We start from the raw sequence: 20,971 nt of genomic DNA, 5'->3' as shown, positions 1-20,971 counted from the left end.
ATTACGGACATGAATGAAACAAACTTATTAAAGAAACAAGACCAAATGTAGAAATAAAGTGCTAGCACATTTCATACATGGGAAAATTAACACAGGCTCGATAGGATGAATTGAGAACTCGTTGGGGCTCTTACGGTGTGCTCGTATATCATGAGACATGAATCCACACCATATGTCGGTTGGTGTAGCCGACAAAGACGGCAAAAGCCCAACTAAAGGGCACCAACGCAAACTTAGTCACAATAACATAATTCATATCACTGATCTATTTATCTCTCCCCCTCCTTTCACTCTTTTCCCCCCACCCCCACCCACCCTCTCATTCTTCCTTGTCCTATCATATACTTTCCCATCAAGCAAATGCTCGACGAAGAGCTCCCAAAATGAACTCCCCTCACATTTACTTGCTCATTGAGAAGGCACACGCTAGCTGACCTATGATGACAGAAGATCTCCATATCCTCTAGCAAATCAAGATAATTTCCCTTTTCTGCTCTATGTAATAACGTCACATGCATCTCAATTTGAGGAAGTTCATGTCCACGATTTATAATGTGGGCTGCAAAATTCGACCTATCAGCTGTGTCCTTTCTGTCAATGTCAACATTTTCAGCATATCTAGTTTCAATTTTTTGTCCAGTCTGACCCACGTAACATGCTTCGCAGCTTGGACAAAGTATTTTGTAAACCCCCGACTGGTGTAAAACTTTTACTTTATCTATGCCATGATATAAATTTGTCCCAAATTATTCTTAGTTGAAAAAGCAATCTTAACCTTGAGTTTCCTAAAAATAGCTGCAACTTTAAGACTAATTGCCCCATAGTATGGTAAAGAAATATATTTCATTGCTTCATTTTTCCCTACAATTACTTCATTTGCTCGCATGTCTTTATATTTATTGGCAAATTTTTCATAAATTTTTTGAACAAAGGGTAGCGGATAATCATTAGATTTAGCTATGGAAAAAATAACATGTAACTCAGTTTTACAATCCTCTTCAGAAAGTTGGGTACAGAAAATATGATTAAATGCAAATCTGAACGCCACTTTATCCACTTTTTTTTTTCTCAGTAATTGTAAAATTTTACCATGAGTGAGAAGTGTGGACTCTGTCGTAGGTTTGTGAGTAGTGGGTTGCGGTGTGGGATTTGTTCTAAGTATTTTCATTTGGGGGGGGGGGGGGGGGGGGAGGATGCAGTGGAGAAGCCAGTGGTCATTTTAGTGAGATCCTCTCTTGGGAATGCATAATCTGTAGTAGAAATAAATAATAGAGAAGCAGGAGCGTCAGATCTGTGCCCTTCAGGTGCAGTTAAACAATGCGCCGAGGAGGAACTAGGTAGGTTGAGGAGGATGAAGGATGGTGGGGAATGGGAACTGGCAGTTGGCAAGAAGGCATCTAGGAAGAGGAGGTGTTCAGTATTACTTTGCCTTTATGCAATAGATTTGACCAACTGTCAGAGTTCAGTGTAGAGGAGCCTCATGTAGCTGTAGATGTAGGGAACATGCTGCAGCCCTCAGTAATTAGGAGGCCTAGGCTAGTTGCGAAGTCTAGCAGCAGGAAGGTTCTGCTGCTAGGTAGTTCTCACGTTAGAGGTTTCTCAGGGAGTTCCCTGTGGGGTGGGGGAGTGGCTATGTACGTAAAAAACAGTATTCCATTTGAGTCCATAGATGTATCACGACACTGCACTGAACAGGTATTTGAATGTTGTGCAGGGGCAGTTGAATTTAATGAATCTAAACTTCTAATTGTTGTTGTTTATAGGTCCCCTAACTCCGACTTCAGAGCATTTCTGCTCAAGCTAGAGAGGGTTGGAAGTACCAGAAATTAGTTATATGTGGTGATTTCAATATTAATTTTGTATATGATGGTGCAAGAGAAAGGATGTTGGTAGAACCCCTAAATTCATATGATCTGATGTAGCCTGCGTTTTTTCCAACTAGGGTGCAGGACAACAATAGCACAGCCATAGACAATATTTTTATTCATTCTTCATTACAAGATGGGCATTCTGTTAGTAGAAGTGTGGATGGCCTTTCAGACCCTGTTGCACAAATTTTAACACTAAAAAGCTTTTGTACTCAAACCAGTGTCATGCTTAATTACAAAGTATGTGTTGTTGTTGTGGTCTTCAGACCAGAGACTGATTTAATGCAGCTCTCCATGCTACCCTATCCTGTGCAAGCTTCTTCATCTCCCAGTATCTACTGCAATCTACATCCTTCTGAATCTGTTTAGTGTATTCATCTCTTGGTCTCCCTGTACGATTTTTACCCTCCACGCTGCCCTCCAATACTAAATTGGTGATACCTTGATGCCTCAGAATATGTCCTACCAAGCGATCCCTTCTTCTAGTCAAGTTGTGTCACAGATTTCTCTTCTCCCCATTTCCGTTCAATACCTCCTCATTAGTTACGTGATCTACCCATCTAATCTTCAGCAGTCTTCTGTAGCACCACATTTCGAAAGCTTCTATTCTCTTCTTGCCCAAACTATTTATCGTCCATGTTTTACTTCCATACATGGCTACACTCTATACAAATACTTTCAGAAACGATTTCCTGACACTTAAATCTATACTCAATGTTAACAAATTACTCTTCTTCAGAAACATATTCCTTGCCATTGCCAGTCAACATTTTATATCCTCTCTACTTTGACCGTCATCAGTTATTTTGCTCTCCAAACAGCAAAACTCATTTACTACTTTAAGTGTCTCATTTCCTAATCCAATTCCCGCAGCATCACCCGATTTAATTCAACTACATTCCATTATCCTCGTTTTGCTTTTGTTGATGTTCATCTTATATCCTCCTTTCAAGAAACTGTCCATTCCGTTCAACTGCTCTTCCAAGTCCTTTGCTGTCTCTGACAGAATTACAATGTCATCGGCGAACCTCAGTTTTTATTTCTTCTCCATGGATTTTAATACCTACTCCGAATTTTTCTTTTGTTTCCTTCACTGCTTGCTCAATATACAGATTGAATAACATCGGGGAGAGGCTACAACCCTGTCTCACTCCCTTCCCAAACACTGCTTCCCTTTCATGCCCCTTGACTCTTATAACTGCCATCTGGTTTCTGTACAAATTGTAAATAGCCTCTCGCTCCCTGTATTTTGCCCCTTCCACCTTCAGAATTTGAAATAGTATTCCAGTCAACATTGTCAAAAGCTTTCTCTAAGTCTACAAATGCTAGAAACATAGGTTTGCCTTTCCTTAATCTTTCTTCTAAGATAAGCTGTAAGGTCAGTATTGCCTCACGTGTTCCAACATTTCTACGGAATCCAAACTGATCTTCTCTGAGGTCGGCTTCTACCATTTTTTCCTTTCGCCTGTAAAGAATTCGCGTTAGTATTTTGCAGCTGTGACTTATTAAACTGATAGTTCGGTAATTTTCACACCTGTCAACACATGCTTTGTTTGGGATTGGAATTATTGAAGTCTGAGGGTATTTCGCCTGTCTCATACATCTTGCTCACGAGATGGTAAAGTTTTGTCAGGGCTGGCTCTCCCAAGGCTATTAGTAGTTCTAATGGAATGTTGTCTACTCCCAGGGCCTTGCTTCGACTTAGGTGTTTCAGTGCTCTGTCAAGGCAGCGTGGAGGGTAAAAATTGTAGAGGGAGACCAAGAGATGAATGCACTAAGTAAATTCAGAAGGATGTGGGTTGCAGTAAGTACTGGGAGATGAATAAGCTTGCACAGGATAGGGTAGCATGGAGAGCTGCATCAAACCAGTCTCAGGACTGAAGACCACAACAACAACAACAACAACAACAACAACGAGGTAAACGTCCTCTTGTAACAAGAACATTTCATATACTCCTAAAGCAATGACTGGTAGGGAAGCAGTGGTTGGGAAGGGAGTGAGACAGGGTTGTAGCCTCTCCCCGATGTTATTCAATCTGTATATTGAGCAAGCAGTGAAGGAAACAAAAGAAAAATTCGGAGTAGGTATTAAAATACATGGAGAAGAAATAAAAACTGAGGTTCGCCGATAACATTGTAATTCTGTCAGAGACAGCAAAGGACTTGGAAGAGCAGTTGAATGGAATGGACAGTTTCTTGAAAGGAGGATATAAGATGAACATCAACAAAAGCAAAACGAGGATCATGGAATGTAGTTGAATTAAATCGGGTGATGCTGCGGGAATTGGATTAGGAAATGAGACACTTAAAGTAGTAAATGAGTTTTGCTGTTTGGAGAGCAAAATAACTGATGACGGTCAAAGTAGAGAGGATATAAAATGTTGACTAGCAATGGCAAGGAATACGTTTCTGAAGAAGAGTAATTTGTTAACATCGAGTATAGATTTAAGTGTCAGGAAATCGTTTCTGAATGTATTTGTATAGAGTGTAGCCATGTATGGAAGTAAAACATGGACGATAAATAGTTTGGGCAAGAAGAGAATAGAAGCTTTCGAAATGTGGTGCTACAGAAGACTGCTGAAGATTAGATGGGTAGATCACGTAACTAATGAGGAGGTATTGAACAGAAATGGGGAGAAGAGAAATCTGTGACACAATTTGACTAGAAGAAGGGATCGCTTGGTAGGACATATTCTGAGGCATCAAGATATCACCAATTTAGTATTGGAGGGCAGCGTGGAGGGTAAAAATCGTAGAGGGAGACCAAGAGATGAATGCACTAAGCAAATTCAGAAGGATGTGGGTTGCAGTAAGTACTGGGAGATGAAGAAGCTTGCACAGGATAGGGTAGCATGGAGAGCTGCATCAAACCAGTCTCAGGACTGAAGACCACAACAGCAACGAGGTAAACGTCCTCTTGTAACAAGAACATTTCATATATTCCTAAAGCAATGACTGGTAAGAAGTACAAGAATCAGTGTGTTGGAATGGCAAGTGTAATGCATTCTCTTTGGTCCCTCATCCATCGTCAAATGACTTGAATAGAAATCTTGTAATATTAAATGTGCCAATGTGGCAGTTGGATTACCAGAATCATGTGGATAATTATCAATATTAATAGTAATTCCATAAGAGCAAAGGAAATTGCTGCATAGAAATATATGTAAAATAGAGGAAAGGCAACCACTCACCTATAGGTGAGTAATGTGTGGCACATAGAAATGCTCAAGAGAATGCAGTTTTACACTAGCTTTCGACCAACTGCTCTTTTTGTAGCAAAAGTACACCCATTCACACTCACAACCACACAGACACCCAAATGCTCACAGCCACAGTGAGACTTACTGTTGAATATCGATCGCTGAGGGAAGTTGCCTAGGTCGATGGAGTTGGGAAGGGAGGAAAGATTTTTTTTTTTTTTTTGGGGGGGGGGGGGCAGGATGGTGTGAGGCAGTTCTTTCAACAGATGAATCAGTGACTGCACAATAAAGTGAAAGGAGTTCACGGGGTCCAGTATGTAAGAGATAGAGAGAGGGAGGGTGGAGATGAAGAGGGAAACAAAGAAGGAAGTAAGAAAGGGAGAGGGCTGAAAAAGAGTAAGGAGAGAAGGGGGGGACAGAAAATATTGCATGATTTTTGGGGGGGGGGGGCAGTGATGGGAGAAGACAGTACACAATCTGGACAATGGAGGAGTGGTGGAGACATAAGAGAAAAGGGAATAAGTAAGGTGAGGCAGTGGTAAACGGGTTAGTGGAGGCTTAAGCCAGAAGTATGTCGGGAATGCAGGATATGCTGGAAGGGAATATCCAAATATTTCATGCAGTAAAGCAGCTGCTGAAGTCATTTGTGCCATGGTGCTTAGCACATTTGGCAACTGGTGGTCAAGTTTGGATTTGTCACAGTTTTGTGGTGGCCACTCATACAAGTAGACTGCTGGTTGCTTGTAATACCCACATAGAATGCTGTGCATTAATTGCAGCATAGCTGATAAATAGTATGGCTGCTCTCACAAGTGGCCGTGCCTTTTACAAAATAGGAAATACCTGTGAATGGACTGCAGGAGGAGGTGTGGGTGGTTATTTGAGACAGGTTTCACGCCGGGGTCTGCCACAAAGGAATGACCTGTGGAGTGCAGGATTGGAGTGGGGATGGTCAAGGATATTCTGTTCCTCTCTCTGCCTAAGCTCTACCCTGTGAACTCCTTTTTTGTCTTGTTGTACAGCCATTGATTTATTTGTCGAAAGACCTTCCTCATATCATCCCACTATCCCCCTTCTCACTTCATGCATTCTTCCCTACCCATATCCCTCTGCAGATATTCTTTAGTAACAAAAATGTAATTATCTGAAGGTGAAATTGAGAGATGTGTTCAGTAGGGAACCTGATACTAGAAAATATGTTTCCCATCAGTATTCCATTTACACAAATATTTATTTATTTGGTCCTTACATCTGATGGTGTGAGGTGTACAATGAATTAGACAATGGGATGTTTATGCTTAGAACAAAAAACAAAAGTGAAAAGAATTTATGGACATAGTTAACCACTGTGTACACAGTACTTTCAGAATACATTTTTCTTAAGATTTAAACTATTTGGAGGAAAGAATATCATGTAGTTAATGCTAGTCTTCTTTTGGGTACTCATCAAGAGAATGAAAAATGTGTTTCATTAGCATTTCCATTACACTGCTTCTAAAGTATTGGTTTCATCTCTAATTAGCAGCAATAACTTGTTGAATAATGAGCTACCCGTATGTTTTACACCATCATGACTTGTGCTCAACCTTTGTGTCATGTTTGTGCAGTTCTCTATTTGATGTAGACAAGTCAAGGATTTTTCTCCAAAATAGACTGCTTCTACAATGTAAATACAGTTCATTGGCACTATACTTAGTTCTTTGAATATAGATTTGATGGTTAATCTCATCGGTATCCCTTCATAAGAATTTGTTTTCCATACTTAGCCACCAGAAAGGAATTCCAGTGCAACATTTTATTTAGCAGAGCAATATGACACTGTTTCTTCCGGCATTTGGTGTGACGCTTTTTGGTTGGCATGCCTTCTTCTGTTCAATGGAACTGTTGCATCTGTGGCTCTTTGCACAAGAAGGCTTTAAAAATTAATGTGAATCACAGTTCTTTATTGAAGTAACGGATGTGAATTCTCAGTAACTATTATGTATTCGCATAATCAAAGGGGACTGTAAATTTGCAATAGCGTGGCATAATAAAACCTTGGTTAAAAAATATAAAGGTTTTGTTTTTGATGAAAGATCCAAAAATTACAATGGTCGACAGATGATTTGTACAGGATTCATTGTTATGATCTTCAAGATGCACTTTGTGCTTAACTTGCAGGCCTGGAGCACTTGATGAAACTGGTGGTATGAGTAGTAAATTTTTTGAAGTCTCCTGGATTATTACACCATTAGTTTTAACAATTCGTGGTGGAATTTAATGAAGAGTGTTGAGACCCTATATACTACTGTGAAGTACTTTGGGTAAGTCAAGGACTATGCCTGGAATGATTTTGCAATTTAAGACCTGTTGTTAAATTTCTGAAGAAAAAAGGAAAGCAAGAACCAAAATTAGAGGATCCAGAATGGATTGGAGACCCTGCAGTTTAGATGGACTCAGCTGCAGCACTCTGCACTCAGTATGACGTTGTGAGGTGACAAGTGACCTATTTTGATTTGATGGAGAAATTGGGTGCATTTAGGAAGAAAACCACCTTGTGGAAGGGACATCTTCTGACAAGGTCACCAATAAAATGCGGAAAGAGAAGAAAAGGCCTTGTACTGAGTGGGACCCCACAGATTATCAGAGCTTTATCAGTGTACATTTCTACCATTTGGTTTTGGTTGGTGAGATATGATTGAAATCACCAATTTGTTGTGCCTCTGATGTCATATATTTCTAGATTCTGACTCAACAATAACTGTTTAATGAGATTGTAGGTATTTATGAGCTATGCTCTGCTGTGAGTATTTTCAAATATGCATGCAAATCCAGTGTATAGGAGAGTATTTGCTTATGTCATTGTACGTTGTATTTTGACTTTGACTTGTATTGGTTTCAGGAATGCTCATCCACTATTCTCCATTCCTTAAATAATGTATCATGCAGACTCGGAATGAAGTTGTACATAATAGACATATTTGTCTGATTACTTAGTTGTTTATTTAGTAAATGTTTCCTTGATCATTTCCATGATTTCTCTTGTAATAAAGTGCAGTGAGTCAGTTTATGATTCATTTGTTTTAATAGTTTAAATGTATTTTCTTTATTTTAACAACAATGGAATCCTGAATTTTGCATGGTTTTATTTATTTTGTGTGTCCAGGATACGAAATTATTAGAATGTTGGTAGAACATTAATAACATGCTGAGAGAGATTAATTACACACAGACTATCCATTTCAGAGACAATTCGGTGCTGTACAGACAGAAAGTAATAACAGTAAAAATAAAAGAATTTATGTGTACAACACAAATTTATGAAATACAGACACAAAAGTAAAGAAAAACAAACAGCAAGATAATTCTCCTTATATTCTGTGGAGAGCCCAGTATTCAGCAGTTTTGACTTGTTTTGTTAGCTGCAGCAGGATCACCAGAAGTACAGATATGTGGCAGATTCCTGCAGACTAGCAGATGTTGTTGGTCCTGCAGATCACCACAGTGGCAAATTTTATCGCAGCTCCTGAAATCCCATTTCCTGTCATTGACTTTGAACTGTGACACTCCCGTTCTCAACCTGTTCAGCATCATCCACGTCACTTAAGACACGTGTGAGGCTCCATCTGGCTCCTCTCTGACATTCACTCAGTGTGCCTCAAGCAAAGGACCTTGTCAAAGTTCCACTCAGTGAGTTCCGGGAAATGAAGGTATTGCTGTAGTTGTCTACATGATGCTCTTTCTTGATTGGAGTCTTAGTCATACAGCACACCACATGCTCTGACAAATTACACCTAGATTCTATATGGATACCCAATCCTGCTCTGTGCTTGGATATTCTGGTTTTCGTTCTTGGTATTCTTTCTGTGTTTAGTTCATGAAGAACTTGGCTTTGTTTACAGATTACATGTTTGTTTTCAGCACAGACACAAAATGGTGATGAGTTCTTACACTGTGATTACAGTAATGTGCTTGGAACCTGTGCCAGTGTTATGGACCCCAAGGTTTTGAACTTTTCGGAGCAACAGCTGTCAGTGCAGGAGCAGCAACAACAGCAACAGTTTGTGGCTCAAGAGCAATGGCATGCAGTTGCTGAGGCAACATTAGTTGGTGGCCATGGCTACACCTCCCCCTGCCATTTGCTGTCTTCAACTATACTGTTTTACTTATAACATTTCTGGTAGGCAGCAGTGTGCTTCGATCTTTGTCTTTTAGTAGTTGTCTATATGAAGTGGTGCAGAAGTTGCAGTTGTTCTCGGAACCTAGTAATTTGTCTTTCAGTGACTTTTGTGCTCTTTCAACAGAATACTACGGTGAGCATGTGCAACTGGTTGTGGCAACTCTCCAGTTTAATCAGTGTCATAAACAAAATATAGTCATACGCAGTGTGGGCTGCTGACTTGGCAGTCTCTTACAGAATTTTATGTGCCAGAATGGTAAAGTTTCATTCAAGACCTGATTGTGCACATTGCACCTGACAGGGGGGTCACAGCTAAAGGCAAGTGCGATCCCAACATTCGTGAACTACTTAAAACTGTGAAATCTTTTGAGATTATTTTAGTAGTTCAGCATGCTTTTATACATTGACCTTAAAGTTTCTCAAGCCCTTAGTCATTGTCACAAACAGCTATCACTTGATGATTCAAACTCATTATCCCCTATTTATTTCTCTAAGTCTCTCCCAAGTCCACGGGCAACCAGATCGCCAGCATCTCGTGCAAGACTTAAGCACGTCAGTGATTCTGTTTCCCTCCTCAGTTTTGAGCGAGCTTTTTCATAATTTTAATAATGCGTGGAAAACCCTTCCACCTCAGTGCTGCAACATCCTTCACACATCAAAGAAGTGTCAGTCCTGTCCTGCCCGTGGCAGCTGGCATGCCATAATCAGATGCCTGCGTCGTGCAGCAGATTGCTGGTCCTGTGGCAAGCACAGTCGCATGGCCGTTATGTCATAAAGCTGCCTGTAAGTTGCGTGCTCAGTCGCAGCACACAGACAAAACTGTGGTCTACTCAGTCGGGGTTGTGGAGCTGGCAGTTTCCCTGCCACTGCAGAAGCTCACTTTAGACATAACTTTGTTCGACCAGTCTGTGGAGTTCCAACTGGTCACCTGCATTTCTATGTCTTTAATCACTGAGGATACACATTGCTGGCTGGATTCACATCTGCTGCAATGGGCTCAGTGCCAGGCCCTGCCTTACTGCTGCAGACCATTCTTCTCCTCAAAGAACTGTTGCTGGTGAATTACGAACAACAACATCTTCATAGTTGTGGGCTATCCTATTGCTGGTTTAGACACCTTTACCAATTTTGGATCCAAAGTGGAGGACTAAGTTAATCTAGTGTCAGATACAGTGCATTTTTCTCATCATGATGCACTGTGCCCTTTGAATAAGGAGAGTTTTGACTATCGCTGGGATGTGTATGTAACTTTATTGCCCACATATCTCGGAAGCATTCTGTGGTGCCTAAATTTAGTCAAGCTCACCTGCTTCTGTTTGCAATTTGTAAGGCTGTTCTGGTGGAACTCGCACAACTTCAAGACCAAGGTTTTAGTGTTATTTCCCCAGGTTCCACCAGCCAATGGGCAACACCTGTGGGGGTCATTAAGAAACTGGACAGGTCGTTTACATATTTGTGGTGATTTTAAGTCCACTGTTAATTCCACTATAACAATGATCTTTTTTGACTACCTTACCCAAAGTTGTAGACAAAACTGGCTGGTGCCCACTATAAAATTCTCAAGCATCGAAGAGCTGAAGGCAGCTGCCCATTCCTTCCTGCAGGAGTTGGCAGGAGAGTGGTACAATGCGGGTATGAAAAATCTTCTGGAGTGTCTCCAAAAATGCTTCGATCATGATGGGGACTATGTTGAAAAGTAGTTAAAAGTGCAAGCTTTCAGAAACTATAATTGATTTTACAAGAAAATAATGTTCGTTTTGTGAAAAGCCATTGGAGACCTTAATTTACGGACAACCATCATAACTCAATGCTTAACCCCCATTATGTATATTGACAAAACTTGTAGATTTTATCGTAAAATCATCCAAAATTAGTTAGTGACTAAACGCAAAATGACCCTGGAAAAATACAAGAATTTGCTGGAAAACTCGGAGATAATTAAAGAAAGGAGGAGGAGCAAATCAATAGATACCCTGGGAGGAGGAAATCACTGGATACCCTGGTTAGGGTAGCATGCTGCATGAGCCCAGGCAATTCAAGCCTAGCTTCTATACTGATACTGTTGTGTTTAGTACCTGCCGAACTTGGCTTTGTTAATGACTTACATGTTCATATCAGGCATGGACACAAAACACAAATCCACAGATAAGGTTCTCCAATATGTGAAAAGAAGTCAAGGATGAACGTTTTCTTTATCTGCAACACAATGAAATGACATCATTATGATATTACAGTGCTGTTATCTATAAAAATGCAACCTAAAAGATTAATTTTATGAGTTTCTGTAAAGAAACTCTGGATTCGGTGGAAGATAAAGCTTACTTGATTACAAAATTCTGCTTCTGGATTTGTTGATGTTAAGCTAGTTTACATGCATTTAATGAGTACATAAAACGTTTGCATTTAAATACATTAATGCTATTGAGTTGCCACAAATAATAGATCCCATATAAACAGGAATGGTGTGTGTTGCTTTTTTTTTTTTCAGAACATGGAAACCTTCTGCTGGCTGCTAAGCAAAGAAAGAATAGTGTGCCTGAAATCCGGCCGACATTGTCTCTGAGCCAACGGAAACACAACCCATTCAGAAAAAATGTTGAACGACAAGAAATTGGTAAAGCCTTAGAGAATATGAATAATGCTTTCCTTGAAAAGCAAAATTCCAAGAACAAACAAAATTCCACAGAAACAGCACAACCAACTGTGAAGGTATAGAGATCTTTTGCAAACCTGTTATCATATACAGAGTAATTATTTGCTGTGTGCACGTGTGACTTAACTCTAATTTGCTCATTGTTCATCTATATTTGATGTACCTCACATACTTTACATTTCAGATTTTGTTCCTCATTGTTTTAATTGAAGGAGTTTAAGATACTACTGCCATAGAAGAAATGTATCTGATATTTCATGCAGAAAGCTATTTGACAGGGAAATGACAAGAGATTAAAAACAAAGTTTTATGAAGTTGAAACAGAAAGATGATGTGATAAATATTATGCAGTTTAATAAAAATATGATTCACTTAGAAATTAAACATTAAATAAAGATTTTGGGAGTGAGAGAGGGGTAGGGGGTGCGCGAGGGGGGGGGGGGGGAGGTTTATCAAAAGTCCACGTAGGTAACAACTTAATAGATATTTGCAGTCGAAGCGCTGTATTGTTCTGTGATAAGGCCTCAGTAAATGCAACTGAAGCTTTGTGTCGGTTGAGTAGGAGTGTTGAGACAGTTTAGTTGTAAAGAGTGTAGACCTGAGTTCAAATCATATTTAGCAACACCACACAAAGAGGGTAGTGGTTAAAATGGTCCCATACTAAGGAGGAACGGGGCTTTAAATTCTAATCCAGCAGTGGTGGTATAGTTTTTCTGTGGTTACCAAAAAGCACTTTATCTCAATTCCAGGGGGATTCTTTTAGCAGTGTCATCTAAAAAACTTAAGTCAATTCATAAAGATGCTCAGAGATAGGAGATTAACTCTCAGTTCCAGTTTCAATAGTGATTAATTGAGACCAAGATGTTACATTGCAGCACAACTTTATTTCTGTGTAAACAGTGTTGGAAATTAGAATAATTATGACTAGTGATTGTTCAATGAGTGAAAAGAATCTTAATACGATGAAACCTTCATAGGTGGACATCACGTCACTTTTTGCATGTGCGTGTGCACGTGCATGTGCGTTTGCAAGGGGGAAAGATGTTGCAAGGTAGAGAGGAGTCTTTCATGGTAATGTTTTGAGTAAATCTTTCAGGTTAATTCCACTTCAGCAGCAGGTGTTGTTTCTGTTATTTAAAAAAATTGTAAACAAACCGGACTCAAGCTTTCATTTATTGTAATCAGTTGGCTGAGAAACTTTTGAACTAGTTCACTGTCTTTGTTACTTTTGAATCCTCTTCCAGAAAACGGTGAGCAGTTGTGCCTTTCATTGCGCTGATATTTTTTGGACATACAGATAATGGGTATGTAACAACGAAAATAAGCAATTAGTGATAATGTAATGTAAATGGATAGATTAAAAAAAGCTGCTCACCAAGTTGTGGCAGGGGAACACACACACAAAGCTGAATCCTTTTGTGTGTGTGTGTGTGTGTGTGTGTGTGTGTGTGTGTGTTCTTCTCCCACCACTTGGTGAATAGATTCTTTTTTTGTGTGTGTCCATTGACATGGATATGGGAGTTTTCAGCATTTCTCTTCGTTATTTGCTCCAACATTCATAATCAGTAATGTTGTGTGGGTTTTTTTTTCTGTTAGCGCGAGTCTAGCTTCTTCTTGTATCATTACCAAGTTAGGCGATGTGTGTCTCGGGCACTGACTTTTGCATTTGGGAGAGTTCAGTTCTCCATCCAGCCAACTTGATTTAGTTTTTCATGATCCGTATACATCGCTTTAAACAAATGTTGAAATGATTCCTTTGAAAATATCATTGCAGATTTCTTACCCCCACTCTCGTCTAATTTGCGCTTGTGGTCTGTCTCTAATGACGTATCATCAATGAAACTGTAACCTCCGATTTTCTCCCATTGTTCTTGTGTCACCTTGATTGTCCAATCTGTCCTTTACCTCTTCTTATATCTCATTAATTCATTAAAAAATTTTAGCATGTGAATTCTATTTTTCATTGTTAATGCATATCCTCCTTTGTAACTTATCCTTCTTTGTAACTTATTTACCAGACAATGTATCTAGGACCAGTACAATTATTTGGATCAATGTTTTTTGGATCTAAACAAATGTAAAAGCGTGACATTCTCAAATGCCAATAATAATAATTTAAGTATCCAAGATAACTCATTTTTACACCTCATTCAGTACTTTGATATTCTCATTTCTCTGTTTGACAGTACGTAGTGCGGCAAAAGGAAAGGGGAAAATTTGAAGTAATCTCACATAAGTAAAGAAAACGAATTTAGCGGTTTTTTGTTGAAAGGAAACTACAAATTACATGGCATCAAGTATCATAACAACAACACAACAATGTTAACGAAACAATGTTCTGGAAGTGAATACTGAGATTTTTCATGGTGCTTTGAAACAAATACCGTGGGAATTGCAGCAGTTTCTAGATAACTGTTGTTGAGCAAGTACACTTGGCTTTTGAGGTCGCCCCACAAGAAAAATTGCATACAGACAAATCTTGGAGGCCAATGAAAGTCGCCAAACTAGAGCTGACAAATAGCCGCCATTGATGTTCTGGCAGTATGAATCAAGGCTTTGTCTCGCTGAAACAAGGTGTTATGAAGATTGAGAAAATTTTGAAGTTGTGCTACAAAAGTCTTGAGCATATCCACATAGTTACATTGCATCCTCTCACTTATCCTCAAAGAAGTAAGAGTCCATTACACCCTTCATTGTTACAGGAGACCAAACTGTAATATTTATGTTGTGTAATGGCTATTCATCCATTTGATGAGTGTTTTCGGTTCCTCGGTATCTGAAATTCTGCTAATTTACATACTTGCTCAAATAGGAATAAACCTCATTTGCCAACGAAATTGGGTTCCTCATTAATATTTATCATAATTCTTTCACAAAATTGTCACACCATATGGTCCAATGGCTTCAGTTACTGTACAACATGAATTTTGTACAGGTAACACAGCAGGTCATCGTGGGGTATTTGACGAACTGTTGTTCATCTCTAATTTAATGTAACCTCATGTTTTCTTACCAGTCACAGTGAAATCAGAAATTACCATGATCAGGGAAAACACAAGGAAGGACAAGGCTCCTGTAACAAACATCATTTATCCTTTTCATGACAAACATTTATTTTTTTAAGATAACAGTAGCTGCTCTTTAAGAAAAACAGGTAGGAAAATTGCAAGTTAATTTGCCATGTTCAATTTACAGACTTGAAGTCATTAAAATGGTGAATGACACAGTCACTGAATTACAATAATAATGACCTCAAACAAGATGCAAGGAAATAAAACTTTAACAACATTGGCCTTTAAAAAAATTAAACTTAAAAAAAATAAACAAACCCACCAATAAAAGTAACTAAAACTGGATTCTGGATAAATTGCTTCAAGCAAACTCAAATCTAACACGTTAGGCAGCCCCCCCCCCCCCCCCCCCCCCCAAAAAAGATAAACATTAACTAGTTAACAAGGCATAACAATTTGCCTTTCAGTTGACCCAAAAGGTTTACACCAAACAATTTACAATAAAATTTAGAATAAGGTCACAGTATGTATTAGACAGATCAGTAACATTAAAGGGAAAATTCCCTATGCTATGCCAGTTAATCAAAGATCTATTGCCCAACAGCAAAATTTCACTTTCATTGCAAGTGAAATAACATAAGGTACTCAACTCAAGCACAGACAGATAAGGCGCACAACTGCAAACAATAGCAAGGTGCGCTAGGAAATGCTCGAGAACTGGCCACAAGCAAGCCAGGCCCAAGTGGCAAGAAGCTGCCAACATGGAACTTTCTCTTGGCAACTGAGTAGGTGCTGTTAAAAAATGTCTCACTGTATTACACTACAAGTGAAAGTTATTGTTTAACCACAATTGCATTTAGGAAACCTTTCCAATAAGGTCGTATGCCCATGGAAATAAGCTTTGCAAAATATGAAAGGTGTGAAAGAGGACTACTCAGAGAGAGCTGGACTTCCTCCTGGAAGGAATATAAATAACTACTAACTAAGGTTGTAACAACTAGCTGGTGGTCATAACAGACAAACTTAAAGGGCGGGATAATAATAACACCAGAGAGCACGCCAGCCTGTAAAACATACTGAAAACAAACATTAAAATGCAGAAGCAAGTTTGTTCTCTCACATAAAACAGTTTTAAAAAATTTAAAGAAACTAGAAAATTAATGGTCCTCTGATTAATTACGTATGAAAGATGGCACGTTACACAGCCATAACAACATCAACCGTGGCAAATTTTTAGAGAGAACGCTGGGTGGCAAATTAACACAAGTCACTTCCAAAAACCCATAGAGCAGACAGGACAGTAAATTGATCCTAGAATCACATAGGGTCAAATAGAAAAGGACTGTATAACGACTTAATGAACATAAAGAGGAACATCTGCTCAAATGGCTTGCAGATCAGGAACTAAGTGCACAGAGCTGACCACACCGATATGCATGGCATAGGTGGAGCTGAACAATCAGATAAGGCGTGGCATACACAGTCCTGGCAAAGAAGAGTGAACAACGACCTGGAAAAGACATGCTGATCCCCACTGTTTGTCCATCACTCAGAGCACTGCCACTGGCCCCAGCTCCACACTGTGTGAAGGCTACACCTAAACTGCCACTCTGTGCTGTTCATAGCCCCTGGTGCCACTCCAGTGGCCACTTTTTGAAGTGTAGCCGGGACAACGATAACTGCACAAGGGAGTAATACACACCACCTGGTGTGATGCCAACTAGAAGTTATCGACAGGAGAAGGTGAAACAAGCTGCCACGGCTCAACCTCCCCCACTCAAGCCAAAAACCTCACCTCCATTTTTTAATGAGAATAGGAGGAGAGAAATGAATCACTTAGCTGGATTTTTGTTTGCCTTTCATATATCTTCAAGATTTTCCCAGTCACCAGGTTGGACACTAGCTGATTAAAGGGACTTAAGGTCTTAACAATGGCACAGGGTCCCACAAACCTGGGAGCAAGCTTCCTGGTAATACCATACCCTGATTACCACCCATGCCAAAATTCCGAACAAAAAACTTGTCCCCAACTCAGCCACAAAGAGTCTCCTTCCCAGATTATAGCATCTCTCTTGATGGTGATGGGCTAGGTAGATACTTTTCCTGGCTCTATCGCAGTTTTCTTTAATCAGACAACCAGTAATCCGCTCAGACAACAGATTCTTTATATTCCACAAATTAGCCAGGCAGAATTAAGGGAGTAAGAAAATATCAAACCAACAGAGACTGCATTAGAAGCCTCATCCTGGGGCAAATTGAAGGCAGCATTAATCCAAGAGATGAAAATGTCCCATTTGGCCTGATTCTTAGTGTGATAAATAATTAAGGCGGCCTTAGGATTACGATTAACTGTCTCAGTAAAGGAAGGTTGACGGTCATAGGAGGTGGTCACAATGTGCACAATGCCATTACCATAACAAAACTGCTTAAAATCTCGTGACACAGAGGCAGGAGCATTGTCACTGATAAGCACCTTTGGTTAACCGAACCTGGAAAATACTCGAGTTAAATGACGAATAGTTAGTAAGGTGGTAACGTCTGTACTTGGTAAAAGCCACATAAAACGAGAAGCATCAACAACACCTAATATATAACAGCTCCCAGCTTTTGTTTGAGCAGGGGACCCACATAATCAATTAATGCTTTTTCCACAGGGCTCTGCTCTCATCCAGAATGCAGTAAGCCTTTACATGTGTTGGGATTGGGTTCGGCCATTTTGCAAGATTCACACTCCTGAACCTATTGGTGAATATCCTTAAACAAGGATGGCCATGTAGGACGATCACAGGCCTAAGCAAAGGTTTTATAGAGGCCCAGATGCCCACCTAATAAGGAACTGTGAAAAATGCAGATGGTATTAGTTCAACAGGTAAACAAATTTTGGGCTGGTTGATTTCCCAACTTCACGACAAAGTATACCTATTCAGAAGGAGTAACCGGGAAGTCCCTCACCTGCCAACAACTGCCTTCTTATAGGCCTGAAATAAGGATCTTGCTCCTACTTGTTCCTGAGATCAGAAAATAATCGATGTATCTCAATGAACATTTTAAAAACAGAAGACCTGATGACTGAACAACACTTCCCAGTCATGGATGCTCTCCTCAGATGTGCAGCTGAACACGTCAGCTGCGTGGTTATCTGAGCCTCTGACATGGTGAAGCTTGAAACGAAAGGCAGATATATGGATTACCCACCTCCATTCTGCCAATGTTTCTTGGCGGCCCAAATCCCAACTCAAGGGCTGGCTGGCTGTCTCTAGGTCAAATTCTCTACGTTGAATATAAAATTAAAATTTTCAAGAGCGAACAGAACAGCCAGAGCCTCACACTCATACACCAAAACTTAAATTCAGGTCCCACCAATGTTCAATGTTCTTGATCAATTCTGATTCCATCTGTAGAAACCAGATGTCCCAAAAAGGAAATTTGCTGCTTGGTGGAAGTGACCTTAGAAGGTTTGACCGTCAAACCAGCAGACAGAAGCCTCAATAAGACCTGTTGAAGATGTACACTAAAGAAGCAGCTATACACAACAACAACAACAACAACGACAACAACAACTAGCTCCAGTGGCTGGGCCAAAGGGTACACAGTTGAATTCATACAATTTCCAGTCCATAGAGATTGCTGTAATGGACTTGGAATCTTCGCCCAAAGGTATTTGATAATAAGCCTGATTTAAATCAAGCACAGAAAAATAGGAGGCATCAGCAAACCAAGTAAAGCAGATATAGAGATCCAGAAGGGAAATTGATTCCAATATAACCTTTCCATTGAGGAACCTATAATTAACAACTGGTCTGTAATCTTTGCCCTGTCCCTTAGGCACCAAAAATATAGGTGAGACATCTGGAGAAGTTGAAGGTCTAATTACTCCATCACAAAGCTTGATCTCAATCTTTTGCTTTAAAATTTTAATTTTAGATGGTGACAGACAATAAGCAGCCTGGCAAATGGGAACATCATCCACTAAACAGATATTATATTGAATCTTGTCAGAGCACCCCGAACTGATCAGAAGTGATTGGGAAACACACTTGAAAGATCCCTTGACTGAATAGCCTGAGGCTCACTAAGATGACCGAGATCCACCTCCGTCTGCTAAGTCTGCAAAGTATTAATATTATAGTCAGTAGCAGAACACGAAGAGAAGGCTATCTTCTCTGGGGGACGCAACCTAAAGAAGAAGGTGTTACTGGCAGAATCGAGGACCAGTCCAGTATGATCGATAAAATCACATCCGAGCAATAAGGTCACAGATAATTTATTCACTACTAACCGCTGAAGAAAAACTGATAATCGACAGGCTCACTCGCACCTCACCTACCAGAGGCAACTTCTGCACATTGGCAACACAAGCCGGCCGGGGTTGGTCGATCGGTTCTAGGCGCTACAGTCTGAAACCGCACAATAAAGTGAAGAAACAGAACTTCCAGAATCGGGCAGACCGCACATAGGTTCTCTATTAATTTGGGCACATACATAAGGAAGAAGGCGTTTATTACAAGCACTATTACATACACAAAATCCAGCAGACCTTTTCACTCGAGCAATTACTCATTTACGATGGCATCAGCTGTTGGGCCTAGGTCCGCGTTCAACCGGATACTTCCACACCAAGTGATCCTGGGAACCACACGGGAAACAGGATTTACTAGATGATAATTTAACAGCTGACCCATGATAGTTGTCACTGTAATAAGAAAAACGGATGGCCCATCCTCACTTTGTTTACACGGCTCATTAGCAGATGTAAATGCTTCCATAGAGGCCCGAATAATTGATTTGAGCAAAGGTGCCCGGGTTCTGAGTGAAGACGAGCTGTGATTGATGCTCAGAACTCTTGCCCTCTACGACGTTGGAAACACAGTCCTGTTCAGTGACATTTATACCAAAGCCAAGACATCATTATGGACACTCTCAATGCATTGAAACAAGGTTTCATCTGAAGCCTGTACTTGCCAATAATACTAGTGTTAAAATTCGTTACTGATGCATGCTGGCAACTTCCTTTCAGTTTTATGAGTCCTAAGCTGTCACAGAATTCCCCACTCTCAGACTACACCTGATTGCAACTCAGTTAACAAACAATTAGATAAAGGATAAAGGAGAGAAAGAATGATTAAATGTGGGACCTGTAAGGTGTGAGCACATAATTCAAACTGCACAATCTACCACAACACTTCACAAACTTGGTTCAGCGCGTCAACTGCTATTTTGGTGATACCATTTAACAAATGCCAAATAGGATTTGGCAATTTAGCAAAAGGATCCGAGATGGATCCCCCAAGAGCTTGGGCTTCAGCCTTTTTAACTTGGAACTGATCAGCTAAAACACTCTCTTCCCCACTCCGCCCTTCATTCTCTAAATCTTAAGCACCCATGCTAATTTGTAATTCCTTAATCCTTGCACTTAGCTGTTTTGCAACACCTCCCTGCTGATCGCTTGAGTTCACAGTTGGCTAGATCGACAAGACAATTATTGAAATGTCACAACTGGGTTGAAACACTACGCACCTGCTCACAGGTTGTTGGTTACCCTCTAAGAATTTAATGTTTTAAAATAATTCGTCCAGAGCTAAAGAAATGATGGAAATAGTGGCACCTACCTCACCAATCATTTCAGGTGAGATGTGGTGAGGCTTGCCCAGTGTCACACCCGACCCTACTGCCAGCTCTGAAACACCCCCCTCGATAGGTGTGTGATGAATACGCAGTTCATATTGAAGATGTTCACATTTGAGATAACCTGTGCGTGCACAGCTCCTTGCCTCAACACTGGCCATGGTTCTCTGAAACAAATCGAAATCAGTTATGAACATTACATTTGAGCTGGACAAATTATGCTAACTGGGGTAGACAATTTCTCTCCCCCTGTTAGAAAACACCGAACACAAATATCTCAAGTGTTCAACCACAATTGCACTTAGAGAACTGTTCCAATAAAGTTGTACGCTCAAGAAAATAAGTTTCGCAAAAAGGAAATGTGTAAAAGAGAAATACTCAAAGGGAGCTGTAAATTCCTCCAGGAAGGAATATAAATAACAACTCATGAAGATCTTACCATTAGGTGGAGGTCA

At 40.0% G+C, this 20,971-nt stretch overlaps 1 protein-coding gene across 2 annotated transcripts in view; it reads left to right on the top strand.

The window, feature by feature from the left end:
* LOC124777295 (WD repeat and HMG-box DNA-binding protein 1) overlaps window positions 1-20,971 on the top strand; it is a 209,301-nt gene that overhangs the window by 151,703 nt on the left and 36,627 nt on the right. For both annotated transcript variants that reach the window (XM_047252646.1, XM_047252645.1), the window contains exon 16: window positions 11,716-11,936. In XM_047252646.1, coding sequence (XP_047108602.1) covers window positions 11,716-11,936 — 221 coding nt within the window. The remainder of the gene's footprint in view (window positions 1-11,715; window positions 11,937-20,971) is intronic.

The sequence above is a fragment of the Schistocerca piceifrons genome, chromosome 2, assembly GCF_021461385.2.
Source record: "Schistocerca piceifrons isolate TAMUIC-IGC-003096 chromosome 2, iqSchPice1.1, whole genome shotgun sequence".
Taxonomy (NCBI): domain Eukaryota; kingdom Metazoa; phylum Arthropoda; class Insecta; order Orthoptera; family Acrididae; genus Schistocerca; species Schistocerca piceifrons.
This window is presented reverse-complemented; position numbering and strand designations above follow the sequence as displayed.